General features: G+C 34.5%; 2 protein-coding genes across 2 annotated transcripts; one reads left to right on the forward strand and one right to left on the reverse strand.

Annotated features, from left to right (window-relative positions):
- The first annotated feature begins 210 nt into the window (after window positions 1-210).
- On the forward strand, window positions 211-7593 carry LOC132189299 (filament-like plant protein 4). Its single transcript, XM_059603969.1, has 6 exons — window positions 211-447; window positions 2527-2658; window positions 3424-3643; window positions 3755-6170; window positions 6524-6578; window positions 6825-7593. Exons 2-6 carry the CDS (start codon window positions 2533-2535, stop codon window positions 7275-7277), a joined length of 3270 nt encoding a protein of 1089 aa, XP_059459952.1. The 5' UTR covers window positions 211-447; window positions 2527-2532; the 3' UTR covers window positions 7278-7593.
- An 8757-nt stretch (window positions 7594-16350) lies between these two features.
- Window positions 16351-17078, reverse strand: LOC132190206 (protein SMALL AUXIN UP-REGULATED RNA 51-like). Its single transcript, XM_059605119.1, has one exon. It carries the CDS (start codon window positions 16970-16972, stop codon window positions 16655-16657), a length of 318 nt encoding a protein of 105 aa, XP_059461102.1. The 5' UTR covers window positions 16973-17078; the 3' UTR covers window positions 16351-16654.
- Window positions 17079-19982: the final 2904 nt, after the last annotated feature.

Genomic DNA, 19982 nt, shown 5'->3' on the forward strand with positions numbered 1-19982 from the left:
CTTTCCAATTACCGCGATACAGCTCATCTGTTGCTTCTGCCACAAGCGTGGGGGACCCTCTCGCCATTCCCTAACTCTATAGGGGCATATCCGTCAACCCACCCATCCATTTATTTTTTTTGTCATAATTCGCAAAATTAAAAAAAAAAAAGAGAAATAATTTTAAAAAGGTGATGGTTTTGGAGCTTTTTCCAACGTCTTGGCTTTTAAGTGACACCTAAGTCCGAATATTTCACCCACCATTACCACCACCTCCTCCACCACCACCACTTCCACCACTTCCATCCATCTCCTCCGTCCATCTCTCTTTATTTATTTATCTATCTGAAACTGAAGCCACAGAGGAAGAAGCACTAATTTCGGATCTCCATTGCTGAATCTCGGAAAGCACCGTCTTCACTGCTTCCGTATTGTCCGAGAGCATTTCTTTGAGCTGCATTTGTTTTGGTAAGCTTGTTTCTCACGCATTGCGTGTGAGTGTGTGTGAAGCGGCGGAGTCTATGGAGCTACTGTTTCAGAAGTCGGACTAGAAGCGACTCTGTGTGTGTGTGTGTTTTCTGACCTTTCTGTTTTTGTGAACTAAAAAGCTGTCAATTCGAGTTCTTACTTCGTCAAATTTTCGATTTTCTCTCCCTCTTTCCTTATCCTTGATTTGTTAAATGGAGATATTTTTTTTTAATGGCGAATAAATTTTATAGTAACTTTATTTTCTTTTGAAATTTAGGTTTTGATAATTATTTATTTGTGCTTCAGTGTCTTGTTGGTGTAAGTGTTACTCATCTCAAAGTTTTTCATAGTTTCTCGGATCCATTTGGATCTAAATTAGCTTGGCAGGATATTAATTCTTCCAAGATTTTGATAAGTAAACTAATACTATTTTTTTTTTTTTTTTTTAATTTGTGGTTTTCAAAGTTTTTGATGTTGTTTTAATTCTGTGTCTTCGGTAATTGATATGAAATCTTCTTCTGTGGGATCGTCGGCAATAGCTTGCTCTGTGATTAGATCTTGGTGATTAACCTCATTGCATTGGCATGCACACCAATTTGATACAATGTGCTCCTATTTGAACCCTCATAGTGTTTTTTGATGTTCAATAGCTTCAGATTTATGTCAAGCATACAATGATGTGTGTGGTTATGTAAACAATTTCTTTAAAATGTATACACATTCACATACAAACAGGTTTTCTGAGTGAGTATTTGTGAACCTGTGCCGCTATATCATTGCTCGTGCTTTGGTCAGTAGTCTTTTGGTTTTCCAGTGGCGAATTTGTGTTAAAAGTTGTTAATCCTCAAGAAAAATATCTGCACTGCATGTTACAATACTAGAGCTCTGTTTTCTGTTATGCTCTGTTTGGTTGTAAAAAATGTACGAAAAAAGAAAACAAATTCTAGTTCTGAATATGGGTTTTCATTGCTTGAGACGTGAGAAAATCCTCTCCTCAGCACCTCCACTTGACTGAGACTTAGCCTACTACTTGACTTTGTCGGTGTGAGATTTTAATTTTTGAGAAACCAAAGAGATATAAAAAAATAAATCTGAAATAAATAAGTGCTTTTTTCTTCGAAGTTTTTCCTGCAACAAGAAACGGAATTATATGTTTGATGTACATGCATCGAGTTATTTTATTTTTTTGCTGGCCTGTGACGATAAATTACAAAATGCCACTGTTCTCATGTACCTCAGCTTTCTGCTCATCATGGTTTGATTACTTATCAGTTGTCTAATTCATTGCAATCGATCCCTGATTTCTTGTGTATAACAAAGGATCAATGTTGTTCCAATGTTTTCTGCATCCTTTTGGGTTTCTCCATGGCATGGAACATAATATAGCAATAGAACACTCGTTTATTCAAAGATCATTCACATCTCTCTCTCTCTCTCTCCCCAATAAAACTAGTGCCAATATGATCTATTATCTGAGAGATTGAAATGTCTGTATTCTATAGTCACTGGGTGAGTTTACTTTGGTCCATCATACCTACTAATATGATGGTGCTTGGGTTAGTAAATAGCACCCAAGAAATTTGGTGGTGTCTGCTTGGGAAAACAGAGTCCATAGTTTGCTTAATGGCCTTGTCCGGAATGCTCTGGCAATGTCAGTCCGAAAAGTTTTGAATGCCACCTGTTGCCCTTGTTAACATATTAGCTTGAATCTTGTCAGTTTTTTTGTTGCTCGTTGAACCATTAAGTGTATGTTTTTTAAGCATTATCTTGAGGCTTGAAGAATATACTGGCTCATTGCATTTTCTGATTATGGTCGAGTGTTTATGGCATTGTACCAATCAAACACATATTGTCATTCATTTTTTTTTTTTCAAACTATGAGATACTTTATTTATGCATCGTGTCCTTGTAGCATTTTATTTCTTCACTCTGATAAATTTTCCATATTCATGAGAAACACTTATTCAATAATGTTAATCACATTGATACATTTCTAATTGTTTTTCCCATGATTGAAACTGTAAATTTTTTTGAGCCGCTCTTTTGTCATTGGAACTCATACTTCTGCAAATTTTATAGTCTGAGATGGACCGGCGGGGATGGCCATGGAAGAAAAAATCATCTGACAAGGCTGCTGCAGAAAAAGCGGCTGCTGCAGAAAAAGCAGCTGCTGCATCTAACGCTGCTGGTGCTACTAATCAGGCTGATCAGGTGAATTCATTGACCTGTGTTGTTACTAATGGAAACAGTTTTGTTCTGAATATTCTTTCATCTTGAAGAGGTTTCTATTCTTTTTCCATGTTTTTTGCCTGCCAGTTATCTATACGTGACTGGTGGTATACAGTTTTCTTTGGTTTGACAACTATTCCTGAATGAGAACTACTATTTGTCCTTCTCCTGTCCATCTCCCATACAACTTTTTTAAAAATAAGCCATTAGATCTGTAAGACCCCCACCTTCATCCATGTGGGTCGGGGTCCTACAGATCCAATGGCTGGTTTTTAAAAAAAGTTGTGTGGGAGAAGGACAAAAGAAGGATGTTTACTGTTTAGACTTTCTCATTCCTGAATTTGCCTATATTCTTACTTGTTATTGTTTCTATCCTAGTCTTCAATATGTTGGACATTCTCCTTATCAAAAAAAAAAAAAAAAAAAAATGTTGGACATTCTCCTAATTTTCCTTCTGCAAGTTGAGCACTCTGTAGATGCTAGCTTTGATCTTCTTTGCTAAGTTCTGCCTTAATTTTCCTCTATGCTTGTTCATATTGTATGTTGTCTGATCATATCAATCTATAGCAGAAGCATAGTTCTTGATTAGGGTGAAGCTTAGAAATTGTATGTTGCCACCAAGGTCTTTGTCTTTTTACCCCATCCCTTCTTCATCATCATCATCATCATCGCTTCTTAGTTTCTATATCATTTTAATTGAATAATATCATAGTTACTCTTTGTGGATTTTGTTCTTTTATGAAACAGGATAACTACAAAAAACCGACCTATGTTCAAATTTCTGTGGAGTCATATACGCATCTGAGCAGTTTGGAGGATCAAGTAAAGACATATGAGGAACAAGTCCAGACGCAGGAGGATCAGATTAAGGAATTGGATGAAAAGCTGTCAGCAGCCCATTCAGAGATGACTACTAAAGACAACCTGGTAAAGCAGCACACTAAAGTTGCTGAAGAAGCTGTCTCAGGTATGATGCTGATCTAATCTTGCTTTGTAGATGAATAAATGCTGGTTTAATATTGATGGTTCTTCAATTTTTCTTGGCCTAGATTTTGAATTGAGACTAATTTTTCTTCAGGTTGGGAAAAAGCTGAAGCTGAAGCTCTGGCATTGAAAAATCATCTAGAAACTGTCACACTTGCAAAACTCACTGCTGAAGATCGTGCATCGCATCTAGATGGTGCTCTTAAAGAGTGCATGCGGCAGATACGAAATCTGAAGGAAGAACATGAGCAGAAATTGCAAGAAGTTGTTATTACCAGAACCAAGCAATGGGACAAAATTAAGCATGAATTTGAAGCGAAGATAGGTAACTTTGAGCAAGAACTCCTCAGGTCTGCTGCCGAAAATGCTGCTCTTTCAAGATCTTTACAGGAACGTTCAAACATACTAATCAAGATAAATGAGGAAAAGTCACAAGCTGAAGCTGAAATTGAGCTGTTGAAGAGCGATGTTGAATCATGTCAAAAGGAAATAAATTCTCTTAAATATGAACTGCACATTGTTGCCAAAGAGCTGGAAATTCGTAATGAAGAAAAGAACATGAGTATGAGGACTGCCGAAGTAGCAAACAAGCAGCATATAGAGGGTGTTAAAAAAATAGCTAAGCTAGAAGCAGAGTGCCAAAGGTTACGTGGTCTTGTGCGGAAGAAGTTGCCTGGTCCTGCTGCACTTGCCCAAATGAAGCTAGAGGTCGAGAATTTAGGCCGAGATTATGGGGATACTCGACTCAGGAGATCTCCTGTTAAGCCTTCTAGTCCACACGTTTCTCCAGTAACTGAGTTTTCCCTTGATAATGCACATAAGTTCCATAAAGAGAATGAATTTCTCACCGAACGTTTATTGGCAATGGAAGAAGAAACAAAGATGCTCAAAGAAGCGTTGGCAAAGCGCAACACTGAATTGCAGGCTTCAAGGAGTTTGTGTGCTAAGACTGGTAGCAAGCTCCAAAGTTTAGAAGCACAACTTTATGGCAGCAATCAACAGAAAAGTTCCCCAAAATCTATCATTCATATCACTGCTGAAGGTTCTTCAAGCAATCCTCCGAGCCTGACCTCCATGTCAGAAGATGGAAATGATGATGAGAGGAGTTGCGCTGAGTCTTGGTCTACTACAGCATTGATTTCTGAGCTCTCCCAATTCAAGAAAGAGAAGAACAATGAGAAATCAAACAAGGTTGAAAATGCAAACCAGTTGGAGCTTATGGATGACTTTCTAGAGATGGAGAAGTTAGCTTGTCTACCAAATGGTTCAAATGGAGCCATCTCCATTTTGGATTCTTCAAATAATAAGATACCTGATGCATCAGGAGAAGTCACTACCGAGAACGATCTTCAGTCTGATCAGCTCCGTGATTTGATTCCATTGGAAAATCAGGTACCTTCTAGCATCGAATTGTCAGAACAGTATCAAGGCTCAGATGCAGAGCAGCTTCCACTGGTGAAGCTCCGATCAAAAATTTCTTTGGTATTTGAGTCTATGCCCAGGGATGCTGATATGGGGAAAATTTTGGAGGATATTAAGCATGTTCTGCTGGATGCACATGATGCTCTTCGTCAGCACTCTGTAACTTATGCTACCGAGGAAGTACAGTGTTCTGATGCCATATCTGACGGGAAGGGTGATCCAGAAGAGCTAACTGCAGAAAAGGAAATTTCTTCATCCCAGCCAGCTACAGAGACTGTGAATATCATAAGCCAAAATTTAGCAACTGCCATTTCACAGATTCATTACTTCGTTTTGTTTTTGGGCAAAGAAGCAATGGGAGTCCATGACACATCACCTGATGGCAGTGGATTGAGTCAAAAAATTGAGGAGTTCTCTGTCACGTTCAATAGAGTTATGTACAGCAATACTAGTTTGGTTGATTTTGTTCTTGACCTTTCTCATGTTTTAGCTAAAGCCAGTGAACTCAGATTCAACGTCCTGGGCTATAAGGATGCTGATGCAGAAATTAGTAGTCCCGATTGCATAGACAAGGTTGCTTTACCTGAGAATAAAGTAGTTCAAAAGGATTCATCAGGAGAAAGATATCATAGTGGTTGTGCCCGCATTTCCAATCCTACTTCTGACCTGGAGGTTCCTGATGATGGAAATTTAGTCTCAGGCTATGAATCTAATTCTGCATCATGCAAGTTCTCATTGGAGGAGTTCGAAGAATTGAAATCAGAGAAAGATAACATGGCTGTGGATCTAGCGAGATGTACCGAAAACCTTGAGATGACGAAGTCACAGTTGCAGGAAACTGAGAGGCTTCTAGCAGAACTTAAATCGCAATTAGCATCTGCTCAGAAGTCAAACAGCTTGTCTGAGACACAGCTGAAATGTATGGCAGAGTCATACAGATCGCTTGAAGCACGTGCAGCAGAGTTAGAAACTGAGCTGAACCTTTTGCAAGTTAAAACAGAAACTTTGGAAAATGCACTTCAAGAAGAAAAGAAGAGTCATCAACATGCTCTGGCCAGATGCGAGGAACTTCAAGAGCAATTGCAAAGGTTAGCATCTAAAGTTTTCTTGTAATTGATTGACATCAGCCACCAGTCTTGTCAAAATTTATAGACCGTGCTCATCTAAGATCCAGATAAGAGGGTTCAAAGGCCTTCATGGCAATTCTTGGTTGCATCTTTGAAGGCCATAATTCGGCCAGCATTCCTTTTTTTTGTTTTTTTTCTTTTTGCTACCTAGTCCCAATTGAATAATTAAGTTACAGATTTAGGCCTTCAAATTTGCATTGAAGTCTTAACTCACAACTTAACAATTCTGTTTTGTTTTGAATAGATAGTGATGTCTCTCGGTGCTTGATCCAGATTGAATTTATTTCTAACCCTTGCATACGTATTACTTTTAGGAATGAGGCCTGCTCTGTCTGTGCTGCAGCAGCTGATGATCTCAAGACCAAACAGGTGAGGCCAAGATTTATCAGCACGAAATAATTCTAGCCCCCAAATTATTATGTTTGTATAAATGCAGTTGCATATAATAATTTTTTAGTTCTGCTTTTGTTGCTAACAGAGTTATTGAAAGGGACCCATGTGTTATTTCATATTTGGGGCTTTAGTTCCTATGTTGCTTGTTCAATGCTTGCCTTTTGTCCTAGTTTGCTGATATGGCTGATCATTCTAAACTTCTAACTGTTTATTTCATCTCAGGAGACGGAGTTAACAGCTGCAGCAGAGAAGCTAGCAGAGTGTCAAGAAACCATTTTCCTTCTTGGCAAGCAGTTGAAATCTTTGCGTCCTCAAACAGAGTTCATGGGATCACCTTTCAGCGAGAGGAGTCAAAGGGAAGAAGGTCTCACCGAAAACGAACCGACTACCAGTGGCATGAACTTTCAAGACTTTGATCAAGCTGAAATGGACACAGCCGCTTCAGCCAATGTGCAAAAACTCGGTGCTGAGTCTCTCATGGACTTGCATAGTTCCCCGTGCAGCCCGTCTGATACCGAAGCAAACTATCCCCAGAGGTCACCATCGAGCTCAAAGCATCCAAAGCACAGGTCTACCAGGTCAACCTCCTCGTCATCTTCTTCTGCCCCAACACCTGAGAAACAATCAAGAGGATTTACCAGATTCTTTTCCTCGAAAGCAAAGAACAGTCAATAGGCTTGCAGCTCGCAGGCAGAATAATGGTGGTTGTTGAAGTGGCCATTAAGTAATAATAATATTTAGAAGCACCCAAGGCGGAGAGCTCTATCAGCTACACGTTATTAGAATCCAGATTCTGAGAGGTTTTGTGGAGCTCTTTCTGAGAGGATGCTTTCCAAACATCAGGTAATTTTTGTAACTAATGGCTGTACATGATATCCATATATGTGAATTTGTTTTTCTTCTATTCTAATTTCCTTCTGTAATTTGGTTAATTGAACCGTGACACTTTCTCAACTGTTACAGAATATTTGAATATATTTTATGTGGCAGTTTTTTTCTTCTTCTTTATAGTTTATAGATGCTATTGTTTTATTCTTTTTTTGGTCAAATAAAGAACGGACTCCAGAATTTGATACATGGATGGGGATCGGGTGCAATGATTGCAATGGAAACCTCACATGAGAGGGCACCCGGGTCCCCATCTTGCTTGGGTTTTACCTGGCACGGATACCTATGGGCTATGGGATTTGTGCAACTTCATTGCACAGGATCATTATATACACCGACTCAAACTTTTAATCCGGATCGTCTCCATTTGTAAAAAAATCTTGCCACGTCATAACCTAATAGATTAGTGGACTTAATTCAGCCCTGTAATTATACATTTTAATACCACGAAGAAGAGAGGCCAAGTTCTGAAAGCTAACTACCAAACTAGGAAAAAGCAAATCCAGAAAACCAGTTTGCTTGTACAAGAGTTCCTAATCCTTGTTTGGCACGAATAACCACACTTCATACTGCATAGTCCTCCAAACGGACCAAACCCCTTTCAAGGGAATTCTCACATTTACTATCTTGTTCATAAGCAATTTCAGTAGCAAGATTGACGAAAATTTATATCCCGAAACTTGAAGGTAATTGGACCAGCCAAATTGATGAAATCGAGAAGGGTAAATCCGTAAATACAAGTACTGTTTTTCACCATTGTTAGAGATGACATGCACTGACATATGTCACATATTAATGGGTCCCGTGGGCTTATTCTTGTTTGACCCTTTTGGGTCGCCTGAATTTCGGGCTACTTTTCTTTTTCTTTTTACCCAATAAATATGGGCCTCATCCGTCAAACTCAAGAGAAGACTTATGGGTTGGTCAGGCTACGCCTGGCCATTCCCCCACAAAACAGGCTTTACAAGTAGGGTGGGGTAACTATCACGTGCTGATCATCCCCACCAAATGAGTGAAAGAACCGACAGCCAAATTCAGCCTCTGGCCGTCCATGACATTTTCTCATTGACCTTTCAACAGTGGTGATTCGTCTGACATGGCCCTTATGACCAGCTTTTTTAGGGCAAACAAAAGATCAAAACCCAAAAATTGAAAGAACAAAAAGACATCAATTCAATTTCTTGACTTAACTCAGCACAAGGCCGCTCTTTCTTTCTTATCATTCTGAAACTGGGTCCATACTGGCCCCGCTGCCACCTACTATTTTAAAAGAAACCATTGGAGTGTATTATTATTATTATTATTATTATTATTTTATTTTATTTGATTCAATTTATTAAATTAATATATACTTTTAACACATGATTTTTACATGTATTTTTAAAAATACATACAAAAATCAGATAATATTTTAATCCTATTAAAATTATATATAAAAAACACACTGTATCGCCTTGAACTTCCATATATGTAATTCCCTCGAGCATATGAGGCATTTAGTTAATGAGCCCAACCCTAATGAATTGGGACATTATACACTTGTTTTAAGTTCATATGTCAATATAATAAACTAAATTAAAGTGAAATAATAAAGACACAACTTTTTCTTTATGTGTTCATTAAAAAAAATAAAAATAAAAATAAATTCTTAACCAATAACATCATATGTGATCCTTTTTTTATTTGGTATATATATATATATATATATATATATATTAAAAAAAAATGGTCTTTGTCTTCATAATAATGGCCTTTTTTTTAAAAAAAAAAAAATAATAATATTACGATTTTTATGCAAAAAAATTAAAAAAAAAGGACCACATGGGATGTTATTACTTCAGAAATTTTTTTATTTTTTATTTAGTTTAAAAAAATAAAAAATAAGAGAAAAATTAGGCCAAAATTGTGCATTTATCATACCTCTTTCCCCAAACCCAATTCAAAGAAAACATTATCTTTATTTTATATTCACTTATATCTATTGTAGCAGGCTTTGATAGGCACAATTTGCCTGTAATTTGGAAGAAGTTTGTTGAAATTGGGTACCTTGAATTTGGATGCTCCTCCTCATGCTATTAATATATTTGAATTGTTTGTGATTCAAAGTCAAGTTGCTGAAGCTCGGAGACATAGCTCGAAATTCCAGACCTAAATTCATACCGAAATCAAGGATTCATGTCTACCTATGAGTAGAAAATATTGGGAAGATTAATGTATCTTTTTCTCTGTATTCGAGCTGAAAACAACGTACGAAATGGCACCTGTGTACGACGTGGAACAGATGCGATGGATAATTGATAAAGATGTTTCATACCAAAACATCAAGGGTTCCAACTTCCAGCACCATTGATTATCAGTTTTGAGTGTCAATAAAGATTTAATTTTTTTCTCTCCTTTTTCTTGTCTGGGAGATTTGATAAACTGATAAAGTTTATCGCCCAATTAATAATAGCCCTATATAATACTCAAATATGAAATTTATTATTTACGTCATGAACGAAATTGGGATGATTAATTTTATGGTCAAAATTAGATTCTATAGATTTAAGTAAATGCAACAACACGAAATCTTAACAGTAGAATAAGTCTTTTCCATTTCAGTTGAAATGAAGAGGTTCATGTACCGAGTATTGAGCCCGGCAATTAATTTTACTACAAAACTACCACATAATAAATATTCTATGAGTCAATTCCGCTTTGTAATAGTAAATCCAAAAAACTATATATGGATGTAACCCTAAAATACAAAACCACACTATTAACTCAAATGAAGTACAAATTTTGAAGGAAAAAAAAAAAAAAAAAAAACGGTGTCCCACAATTAGAAATCAAAATCAAAACTTTGGTATATAGTTGAAATCCCACTTGCCTACCCTATACAAATCAGCCCACCTCCCAACATATGTGGCTCACTTTGTCCAAAGCCCAACCCTAAGACGAAAGAAAAGAAATAAAAGAAGGTAATTATCATAACGACTACACATATATATCCAGCCATTTTCAGCCTAAATAGCCAATATCCCCTGTCATTTTCATCTACCAAGTTATAGCATGTTTGAGATTGTGTTTGAAAAGTAGAGCTTTTAAGTAAAAAAAAAAAAAACTTTTTTTTGGAAAAAAGTTTTATTTTTTAGCTTTTGCCAAAAGTGTATTTCGGTCATTTTTTAGCTTTTTGAACATTTAAAAGCGCTTTCAAATTTTTTTTTTTTTTTTTTTATCAAACGGGTACTTTTTTCTTTAAACGAACTTTTTGAGTACTAAACGTATTTTTAAGCCTCTCAAATGCACACCCAAACATGTCTTTAATGCGGCGTTGTCTTTATTATGACATTTGATAGACAGAAATGAGTTATGAGAGGAATTTCCTGCCCGAGTAGCCAAAAAGAAAAAAAAAAAAAGACAAATAAAAACAAAAATCTCGGATTATAGAGGATCAATCTATCTACTATAGAGAAGTCATTGTCATATATAGATATACATTATGGGAGAGATGAATAGTATAATTATTATTGACTTGTATTATCTTAAAAATTTTATATTCAAACCCTTACCAGGAAGGTGGTGTTGATTTTAGTTGAAAATGAAGTGAGGAAACAAAAACTAGCAGTGTCCCACAAGTAGTAGGTCGATCAACTTGTCTACCCTACAATATATCCCACCTCCCAACAAATGTGGCTCACCTTGTCTAAATCCAACCATGAGAGGTACAAACTAAAATTAATTAAGAAGATAATTTATCACTGAAAACAACAAATATCCAACAACTTTGTAGAGATCTTGAATGATATCATGCATGCAGAATTCTGATATCACAAATTCGTTGTCTGCTTCCTTTTTGTGACTTCTATTTTTTTTTTGGTGTAAGATGGGCTCCCAATGTGACAAGGAAATCTATTTATTGCATAAAAAATTACGTGGCGTGGTGTACTACAGTTTTTACTATAATTTACTTACAAATTGATATGTCAGACCATAATTTGTGAAATAATTAAGAGTATATGGTAGACAAGTTAATCACTAGCTAATCAAACTGATAAAACACATCAGTTTATAAAGAATTTGTACTAAAAGTTATAATATTCTTAACAATAAGGATTTCCAAAATAACCATGCAGATATGTTGTATGGTAACAAAAGAAAACACATATGGTTACTTTTTATGAAGGAAATGGGAAGTTTCTCTTGTCATTTTAGAGCCCTAGAATTGTTTCTAGTGAGAAGTTGCCTTCAATTTTTTTAGGAAGGAATTTCCCAGATTTTTTTTTTTTAAAAAAAGATGTTTACTTTTTATGAAGAAAATGGGAAGTTTCTCTTGTCATTTCAGAACCCTAAAATTGTTTATATTGAGAAGTTGCCTTCAATTTTCTTAGGAAGGAAATTCCCAAATTTTTTTTTTTTTTTTTTTTTTTAAAAAAAAGAGTTAATTTGGAATTTCCAATCTAGAATAGGAGAAAGTGAAAATAGGAAAGAGAGTTTGATTCCTGCTATATAGAGTAGGTGAGTAATTGATTTTGTTTCTTCTATGCCATATTAGTGGCGATAAACGTGTAATTTGACATTGGAGCAACCTGATTTGATGCACTCACATGAGTCTTGTTGCTCATAATCTTATCTTTTCTATTATTAGTTTATACCACACAATTTATAATCATCTAATCCCGTTTCTAAAGTCTATATATTACCTTCTTTGTTGGTTACGGTTACAATATTAATTAAATTATTAAATTTCTTTGAATAATGCTACATATTACACTCATAATCTTTCCTCATATCTTATTGGACTGATGTGGTAATATTAATTTATGATTATTATTTTTAACAAATGCTAATTTAAGAGCCAATGGACATTGTCACATCTTGCCAGTGAAATGAATGATCAAAATGCAATAAGTAGCATTACTCTTTTTCTTTTTCTTTTTTGGATAATTTCATTGAAGACCCTGAACTTTCACTCGATTTGACAAACCCCCGAAATTTCAAAATCTCTCAATTTAGTCCCTTGAACTTTCAATTGCTCTCAATTTGAACCCCTCGGTCAAATTTAGCCGTTAGAAATACCAAAATATTTTTGATTTTCGTTTTTTTTTTAATAAAAAAAAGGTTATGGAATTAAGGATAAAGTTGAAATTTTATAAAAAAGTCAGGGGTATAAACGTCATTTAACATTTAAAATCTAACAGAGGGGTCCAAATTGATTGCAATTGAAAATTCAGGAGACTAAATTGAGAGATTTTGAAGTTTAGAGGGGGGAGGGTTTATCAAATCAGGTGAAAATTTAGGGTCTTCAGTAAAATTACCTCTTTTTTTAATTTCTTTTATTATTATTATTATTATTATTATTATTTTTTTTTATTAGCTTAAGTTAAGTTTTTTAGTGCAAATCTTGACTTTATTGAAGACTTTTTGGTGACGATATATATTAATATTGATAATATGATTTTATCATTTCTATGATTCTATCGGTCAAACTTTGCATGATCCTTGGGATCCAAAGTTTTTTTTTTTTTTAAAAAAAAAAATTAGAGCCACAAGAAATTAGGCTCAAAAGACATGACCTGGAAGAGCAAGGGACCACTCTGTTTTGAAATGAAGACAAACCTCACATGTGCAACAGTAATGTATGATTACCAAAAGATGTCATTTTGCTTTTCAAACCTAATTTAGATTTAAATCAGTGACTTTAACTTTAATGTCAGATAATTTTTTGTTTTTTTCCTATTTTTTTTCAATGTCATTTCTGGCAAATTCATGCTTTTCTAGTCTCCTCCTATTTGTTTGATGTTGGGTTATATTCGACTATAGTTTGCTTCAATTATACAACAGAATGATCCAATGGGATAAAGAATTAAAAGCAGGACCAACTTTGTGTAATACTCATAGAAAAATGTTGCTTATCAATTCCAAATGATTAGTCAAATTATAATTAAGGAAACCAAAGTTTGGGGCGATTTTTAATTCGACTTCCAAAGTTTCAATTTTTGCAATACACACCCCCAAATTTGCAAAAAAAAATTCAATTTGACTAATGTTATCCCAAAATTCCCATATTGCACTAATTTTTTTATTTAAAAAATATGGCCGGCCACCCCTTTGGCCATCTGGCCATTTTGAGATAACATTGGTCGAATTGAAAAAAATTTGCAAGTTTGGAGGGGTGCATTGCAAAAATTGAAACATTGGATGTCGAATTGAAAATCACCCCAAACTTGGGGGGGAAAGTGTAATTTTTCCTATAATTAAAGCAATTTATAATGCCAAGTCTTACTTAATAAATAACAAATATTAAGAAAATATATATGTATTTAACTATATACGAAAGTGTTGTTAAGAATACTACACCTTTTACTAAAAGACTCTTATAAACTGACTGTAGCAATTTATATAGTACCGATTACACATCAGTTACTATTCAATTAAATTTAGCAATTAATTTTTTTATTTTATTATTTATTATTTTATTTTTTAACTTTTAAGATACTCTCACGTGATTTTGTAAGAAATAGTATAACAAAAAATGGAGTAATCAATCATTTTCTATGTATAAATATTAGAAAGAAAATATTCAAAACCGGAGGCCATGGCCGCTGGTTGGGTTGCTGTTCTAGAACATACAGAAATTCAGTAGTAAGTTTCCGTGATTGGATAAAATAGTTAGAAAATGAGGTGAGCTGAATGATTCAGTGAATATGATCAATGATCATGGGGAATTCTTTCTTTTATACGCTTTCTTATTCATCCCCATTTCTCAAAAAGACGCTACTAGCTAGCCATGTTCTTTATTCAACCTTCTACTAACAAGTTAAAAATAATTTTTTATGTAATTAAGATTGATAGAGAGAAAAGTTGATTGCCAAACATTTAGAATAAACCAATTTAGAATAATAATAAAAAGGAGGATAACAAGGATTTGATTGGGTCAAATATCAGTTCAAATTGGATCCGTTGAAATTGAAACAGACGTTTCTTATTGGAGCTGGAAATTGAAACAGACGTTTCTTATTGGAGCTGAATTAAAGCTAAATCCTGATAACAATACATATATTATTATTAGATTAATGTTACCGTTTTTAATGCCGTTCTCTTAAAAAACTTACCCCACTAATCTCTCGTATATTTTTTTTAGAAAACTATATTCACGTAGGATTAAAAAAAAACTTCATTTTCAAATTTACCTCCCCCACCCTTTTTATTTTCCTTAAAGTCAACCCGATTCATAATCTTGAATTTGTTTTTGTTGGTACTTTTGAGTGGGTCTTCTAGAGGGATTAAATATTGGGTTGAAACCATAATCAGGCTAATAGTAGTGGACCCTTTGGGAAGCAGACAAACGAATTAATATTATGCTGTCACATGCATTTGTTTGTATGCTCTTATTCTACCTAATTAACCTGTGGACCACCTTACTAATCAATGTACCTAAAATGTCCTTGGATTGAACCATCAAGGACGTCCTTCATGTACCTTCATTTTTTTAGGTCCTCTAACTTTGCTCCTTCCATCTATTACAATGGAGGTATATATGGACCAAATTAAATCCCGGAAGGCCCACTTTCTCCCTTGTATTTTGAAGCATTCTCAATTGATCTCCTATTCTCACTTCCATTCGTATCAAGAATAAGAAAGACCCTCATTTATATTCTCTTTTCTCATTTGAATTATATATATATATATATATGGAAGGAAATAACAGCCGAAGATGGTAACATGTGAATTCGGACTCATAAAATACGAACCGTTCATTTTAAATGAATTGTCTAGATCATGCCACCAATGCCCAAAAAGAAAAGTGGAATTGAAAATAAAATATTACACCTAATGCAAAACCCTAAATATTATAGCATGAGATCCGAATAGTAAAATATGGTAGCCATCTTTTAATACCCGTGGCAACTGCCAAGTCCCAACAGTTGCGTAATCGAAATTCATTGCAGATGGGCATGCAAAGTAGGTGCCTTAAATCTCAACCATCCTTTCAGTGACCACCACTTTAATTTTGCAAACGACCTCGCCTAACTGCCTCTAAATTTAACAAAAGGTAGGTGGTATTGTTGCTTTTATAAGTTTTTATTGACATTTTTATAACTTAATTAATATTTATCTTACAATGGTGATGTAGCATTTCCGAGCAGCCGTGTAATAAGTCGTTATTTAAAAAAAGAAAAATTCAAAGATAAGTTGTGAAATTGACGTATCAGCATTGTCATATAGTTGTGAATAAAAAATACGTTAACATTTCTCTTTTTTATAAAATGAGTTGATAATCCATGTTACTTTGTTTAATTTTTTAATCTAAGGAAATCATTATAAAAAGTGTATTAACAAGCATTTCTCGTAAATAGAAGAAGGGTCAGAAGCTCATCTGTGACTGTGAGTGAATCAGAAGATGCTTAGAACCATGGATATATTTTCTACTCTTGACTTTTCTTTCTCTCCCTTCTGCTATAAGATTTCTGCTGTGAATCCGTTCAATGCATATATGGTATGGAAATAGCCACTATTAAAAAAACAATGCTCTTAAAAAAAAGGGTATCTTAAAACACAAGTCATGAATCCGACATCCAGGAAATTAAAAGAAGAAACACTTAACAAAGAACCATATTGTACGTGATCTGCTTAGTTTGGACAATAAAAAGAAAGAAGGAAAGAAATATGTGTATATATATATTTTTATCAGGACAAGACATTCGATCCGTTTAGAGATCTTTTAGGAATCACCTTTTAACAGTTTTAACGGCTAACTGTTGATCTAATCAGAGACAGCCTTAGCCTAGAAAAATGTGAGCCGGACAAAATCCTGGAAACTGGCGCAGGCTGGTAACTTGAATGAGAGACAGAGTAAGAAAAGAGGTCATACCAAAAATGAAAAAAGAAAAAAAGATATCTTTAATTAATATTAGTTCTCCCACAGGGTACATTGGTACAAATCTACACCACTGTGAGGAAAATTTCAAACTCTTGAAGATATATAAATCTAAAAACCCAGATTCACACAATATTCATGGGTTTTTTTTTAAGAGTCAGAGTCTAAAATAAGAACCCTTTTAAGTAAAATAAAAAATAAAAACTATATAGAGAAAATTAGAACAGAGAAGCAATGGAAGCAGCTTCATCTTTTAGCAATTTTCTCGAGAAACAAACAAAATCTAGGCGTGCCTAATTAATCTTCATCTGAGCATGGATGTTAGAGACAGAAAAACTTCTTCTTCGCAAGGGATTGTGAGACCCATGTCGTGGCTGAAGCCAAATTCTTCTTCGGCTTGCTGGAGAAGGATTTGGAACTCAGGACGAGTCAAGTAAGAGATTGGGACAATGTATCTGCTTCTATTTTCTCCAACATATACAACAAAATGACCCTTTGGGACGTCCAAAGGGAGGCCTTGTTCATCATAGTCTTGCTGCTTCTTCCCTAAGCTTGAGCACCTCTTGAGAATTTGCTTCAGCATGGCTGCTTGAGGCAGCTTGTTTGATCTCTTGATAGCCATTTTTGGGGAGCAATGGAGTTGTTGGGTAAGATACAGAGAAATGGTGGTGTGAAGGGCTGAGGGGTGTGTGGGGGGGGTATTTATGGCGAGATTAGGGGGAAGAAGTGAGAGACTTGAAACAAGTCATGTGGGGTTGTGGGGGCAAATGACAAAACCATTGGGTGTTTTTGGGGTCTTTGTGAGCTCAAGGACATGTTGGGAGCCAACCCAATTGGGTTAACTCCACACTGTTGCCCTTCTAAAGGACAACTTGGCCCCTCTCTCTCTCTCTCTCTCTCTCTCTCTCTCTAGCTTCAACTTTCAAGTAATAATTTCTCCTTTTATTTATCCTACTTAACCATTTTTTTTTTGCTTTCACACTCACCAAACTTATTTTTTTATTATTTTGATGAGGTAATTTAATAAAGTAGTTTGAATTTTTACTTTTCAAGACTTAAATTAAAATAAAATTGTGAGGAAAGAATATTTACTAAAGATAGTAAATACTATTCACTCACCAAAATAAATAAAAAATAATATAAATTTTATCTCTTTCCTTCCCTATTATTTAAAAAAGTTTTATATATATAAAAAGAAGTATTTGAAAAAAATATTAAATGTAATAATAAAAGTTGATAGTTAAAATAATGAGGCTTCTGGGTGCTTTAAAAAAGTGAATAGTTAAAATAGAGAAAAATATACTTTTAGTCATTTTTGTCATTTTTGTGAGGATGCTAAGAATGCTATATGTATTTTGGTGAGTAAAATTTACTTTAACTCTTATAAATGCTATACGTATTTTCAAGTGCTTATTTTCACGTGTCACAATGAAATTTATTATTAAATGCTATATACAATATTAAAATTGAGAAATACCGTGTCAATATATGGTACATATTTTTCTCACCTCATCTTACAAATTAACAATTAGATTTGTAAACCCCATATAAGTTGATGGTGGACTATACAAATCTAATGGTTTATATATTCAATTTGTAGAAGAATATTGGCCAAATATAAAGAACTTATTAACCTCTAACATTTATCTATTAAAACTTTTTTTCTCTTTTTCGGAGTCATTTTTTGCATTGAAAAAAAAAAAAAAAAACTTTGAGGTAAAAAACTTTCTTCCTTATTTGCTGTTGAACTCAAATTTTCTTCAGTAAAAAACTTTGAGGTATTCTTTTCAAGTTTCCAAGAAGGGTTTTGCTATATATGTCCCCTCTTTTGGGGTTGTTTGACACACTCTTTCACCAACTTGTTCAGCCTTGAAATCACCCCCCACGCACTACTGCACTTGTAAACTTTTCCTAAATCTCTCTCTCTCTCTCTCTCAAAGTTACTCACAGAGTCACAGGAAGCATATATAGTACTGATCCAGCATGAAACTATATGATCTCCCTCCACAATTATTGGTAATTTCCTGTTAAAACTTTGTCCCACATCAACAACATTCTACTGTTTTCGTTTCAGCATGCTTTTGATCATCGCATGTAATCGTTGAAATTTCAGAGAAAATAAAGAGTCTGAAAAGTAGCACCAAGTCCTAAAGATGAAATAATTCTTCCTAGCTCGCTAGGATCCTTCTTCCTATTCAATGAGCAATAATTTGTGTACTGAGGCGTACGCCAACTTGCCGCTAATTATGTTGTTTGATCATCTTCTCTTCTCAATTGTGATTCTGCAGACGATAGTGACAGAAAGTGCAGAGCATTTCACATGCAGACATCCATCCCACGCTCCTCACATCTTGACCACCACTCCATAAATTATTTACACATCTTTGCTGTTAATTTGGGTAGTAAAATTATAAATAGACTCTTTTTGTAGGGGGGATTTTTGAATTTTATAGGTTTAAATTATGTATTTTAACAGCATTTTTTAAATTCAGACTCCCAGCTAAAGCACGGTTCCCATCCTTTTTGTATCTCTGGGAAAATTCCCCTTGGACCAAGATAGATACGGAGAATCTTAGCACCCGAAAAAAAGAAAAAAAAGAAGAAGAGAGAGATAGATACGGAAAATCTAAGTATAGACTGATACGTAGGAGGTAGCAAGATCCTTACTAGCTCTCTAAATTTATTTTATTTTTTTAATTGTATATAGTTTTATTTTAAATTGAATAGGAGAAGAGGGTGCGATACATATTTTTTAAATCATGCATGCAAATATGGTTATTTTGAACATCTGTCAATTTAATAAAATGCAAACACCGTCACCTTTGAATTCATGGACCTCCTCCTATATATATATATATATATATGGTATTAGATATGTCAAAGTGACAAGCACTCAATCAATAAAAATGACTTGTTTTGTCTCTAAGAGGTAGTTCAATCGGCTAGATATCACGCTTTATGAAGCGGTGGTCATTAGTTTGAATATTTTCTTCCCCTCTTATGTGAACATGTAAAAATAAAAAATAAAAAAATTACTCGCTTTAAAACAAATGGGGTTTCCATGTGTTTGATGTATTTTAATAAAACTTAATTATTTTTATAAATTTATTTGTTAGAGAGTTTATAATGAAATATTTTGACCCATTAAATTAAATGGTTGTTACAAATTTTTTACGCCTCACTAAGTACCTCTTTTAATTTATTTTGTAATTTAATTCATCGTTATATTGTGATTTTTTTTTTCATTAATTAAGTTAATATTCAACCCTATATAAGGTTTGCTTTGTAATTCTTTGAAAGGTATATATATATATATATATATATATATATATGTCACATGGAAAGGTTAGACAGTGTCATGTGATTGGCACGTGCAAATTTATGGGCGTAATTAAGGAGAAATGTGGGGTTAGTTTGGGGGGTTAAAGAAGGGTAGTATTCTTGGTGAAATTTGTGGTCTATGATATACTGTAGACCCATAGAGCCTAAAGTCAATATGGTTGGGCTATTGTGTATATACTGGGAGCGGCGTGAGAGTACTGAACCTGTTTGATGGATTGGAATATTGCATTATATTCTTGAAATATTCTTACCCAAACGTTTTAAACAGAGCGAATTATTCGCACCTCAAT

Source organism: Corylus avellana, chromosome ca8, assembly GCF_901000735.1.
Source record: "Corylus avellana chromosome ca8, CavTom2PMs-1.0".
NCBI classification, from domain to species: domain Eukaryota; kingdom Viridiplantae; phylum Streptophyta; class Magnoliopsida; order Fagales; family Betulaceae; genus Corylus; species Corylus avellana.

Excerpts from the sequence above, each read along its gene's own strand:
- LOC132189299 (XM_059603969.1), top strand. The coding sequence starts at position 2,533 with ATGGACCGGCGGGGATGGCCATGGAAGAAAAAATCATCTGACAAGGCT. Across the intron at positions 2,659-3,423 it reads CTACTAATCAGGCTGATCAG|GATAACTACAAAAAACCGAC; the intron begins GTGAATTCATTG and ends TTTATGAAACAG. Across the intron at positions 6,171-6,523 it reads CTTCAAGAGCAATTGCAAAG|GAATGAGGCCTGCTCTGTCT; the intron begins GTTAGCATCTAA and ends TATTACTTTTAG.
- LOC132190206 (XM_059605119.1), bottom strand. The coding sequence starts at position 16,972 with ATGGCTATCAAGAGATCAAACAAGCTGCCTCAAGCAGCCATGCTGAAG.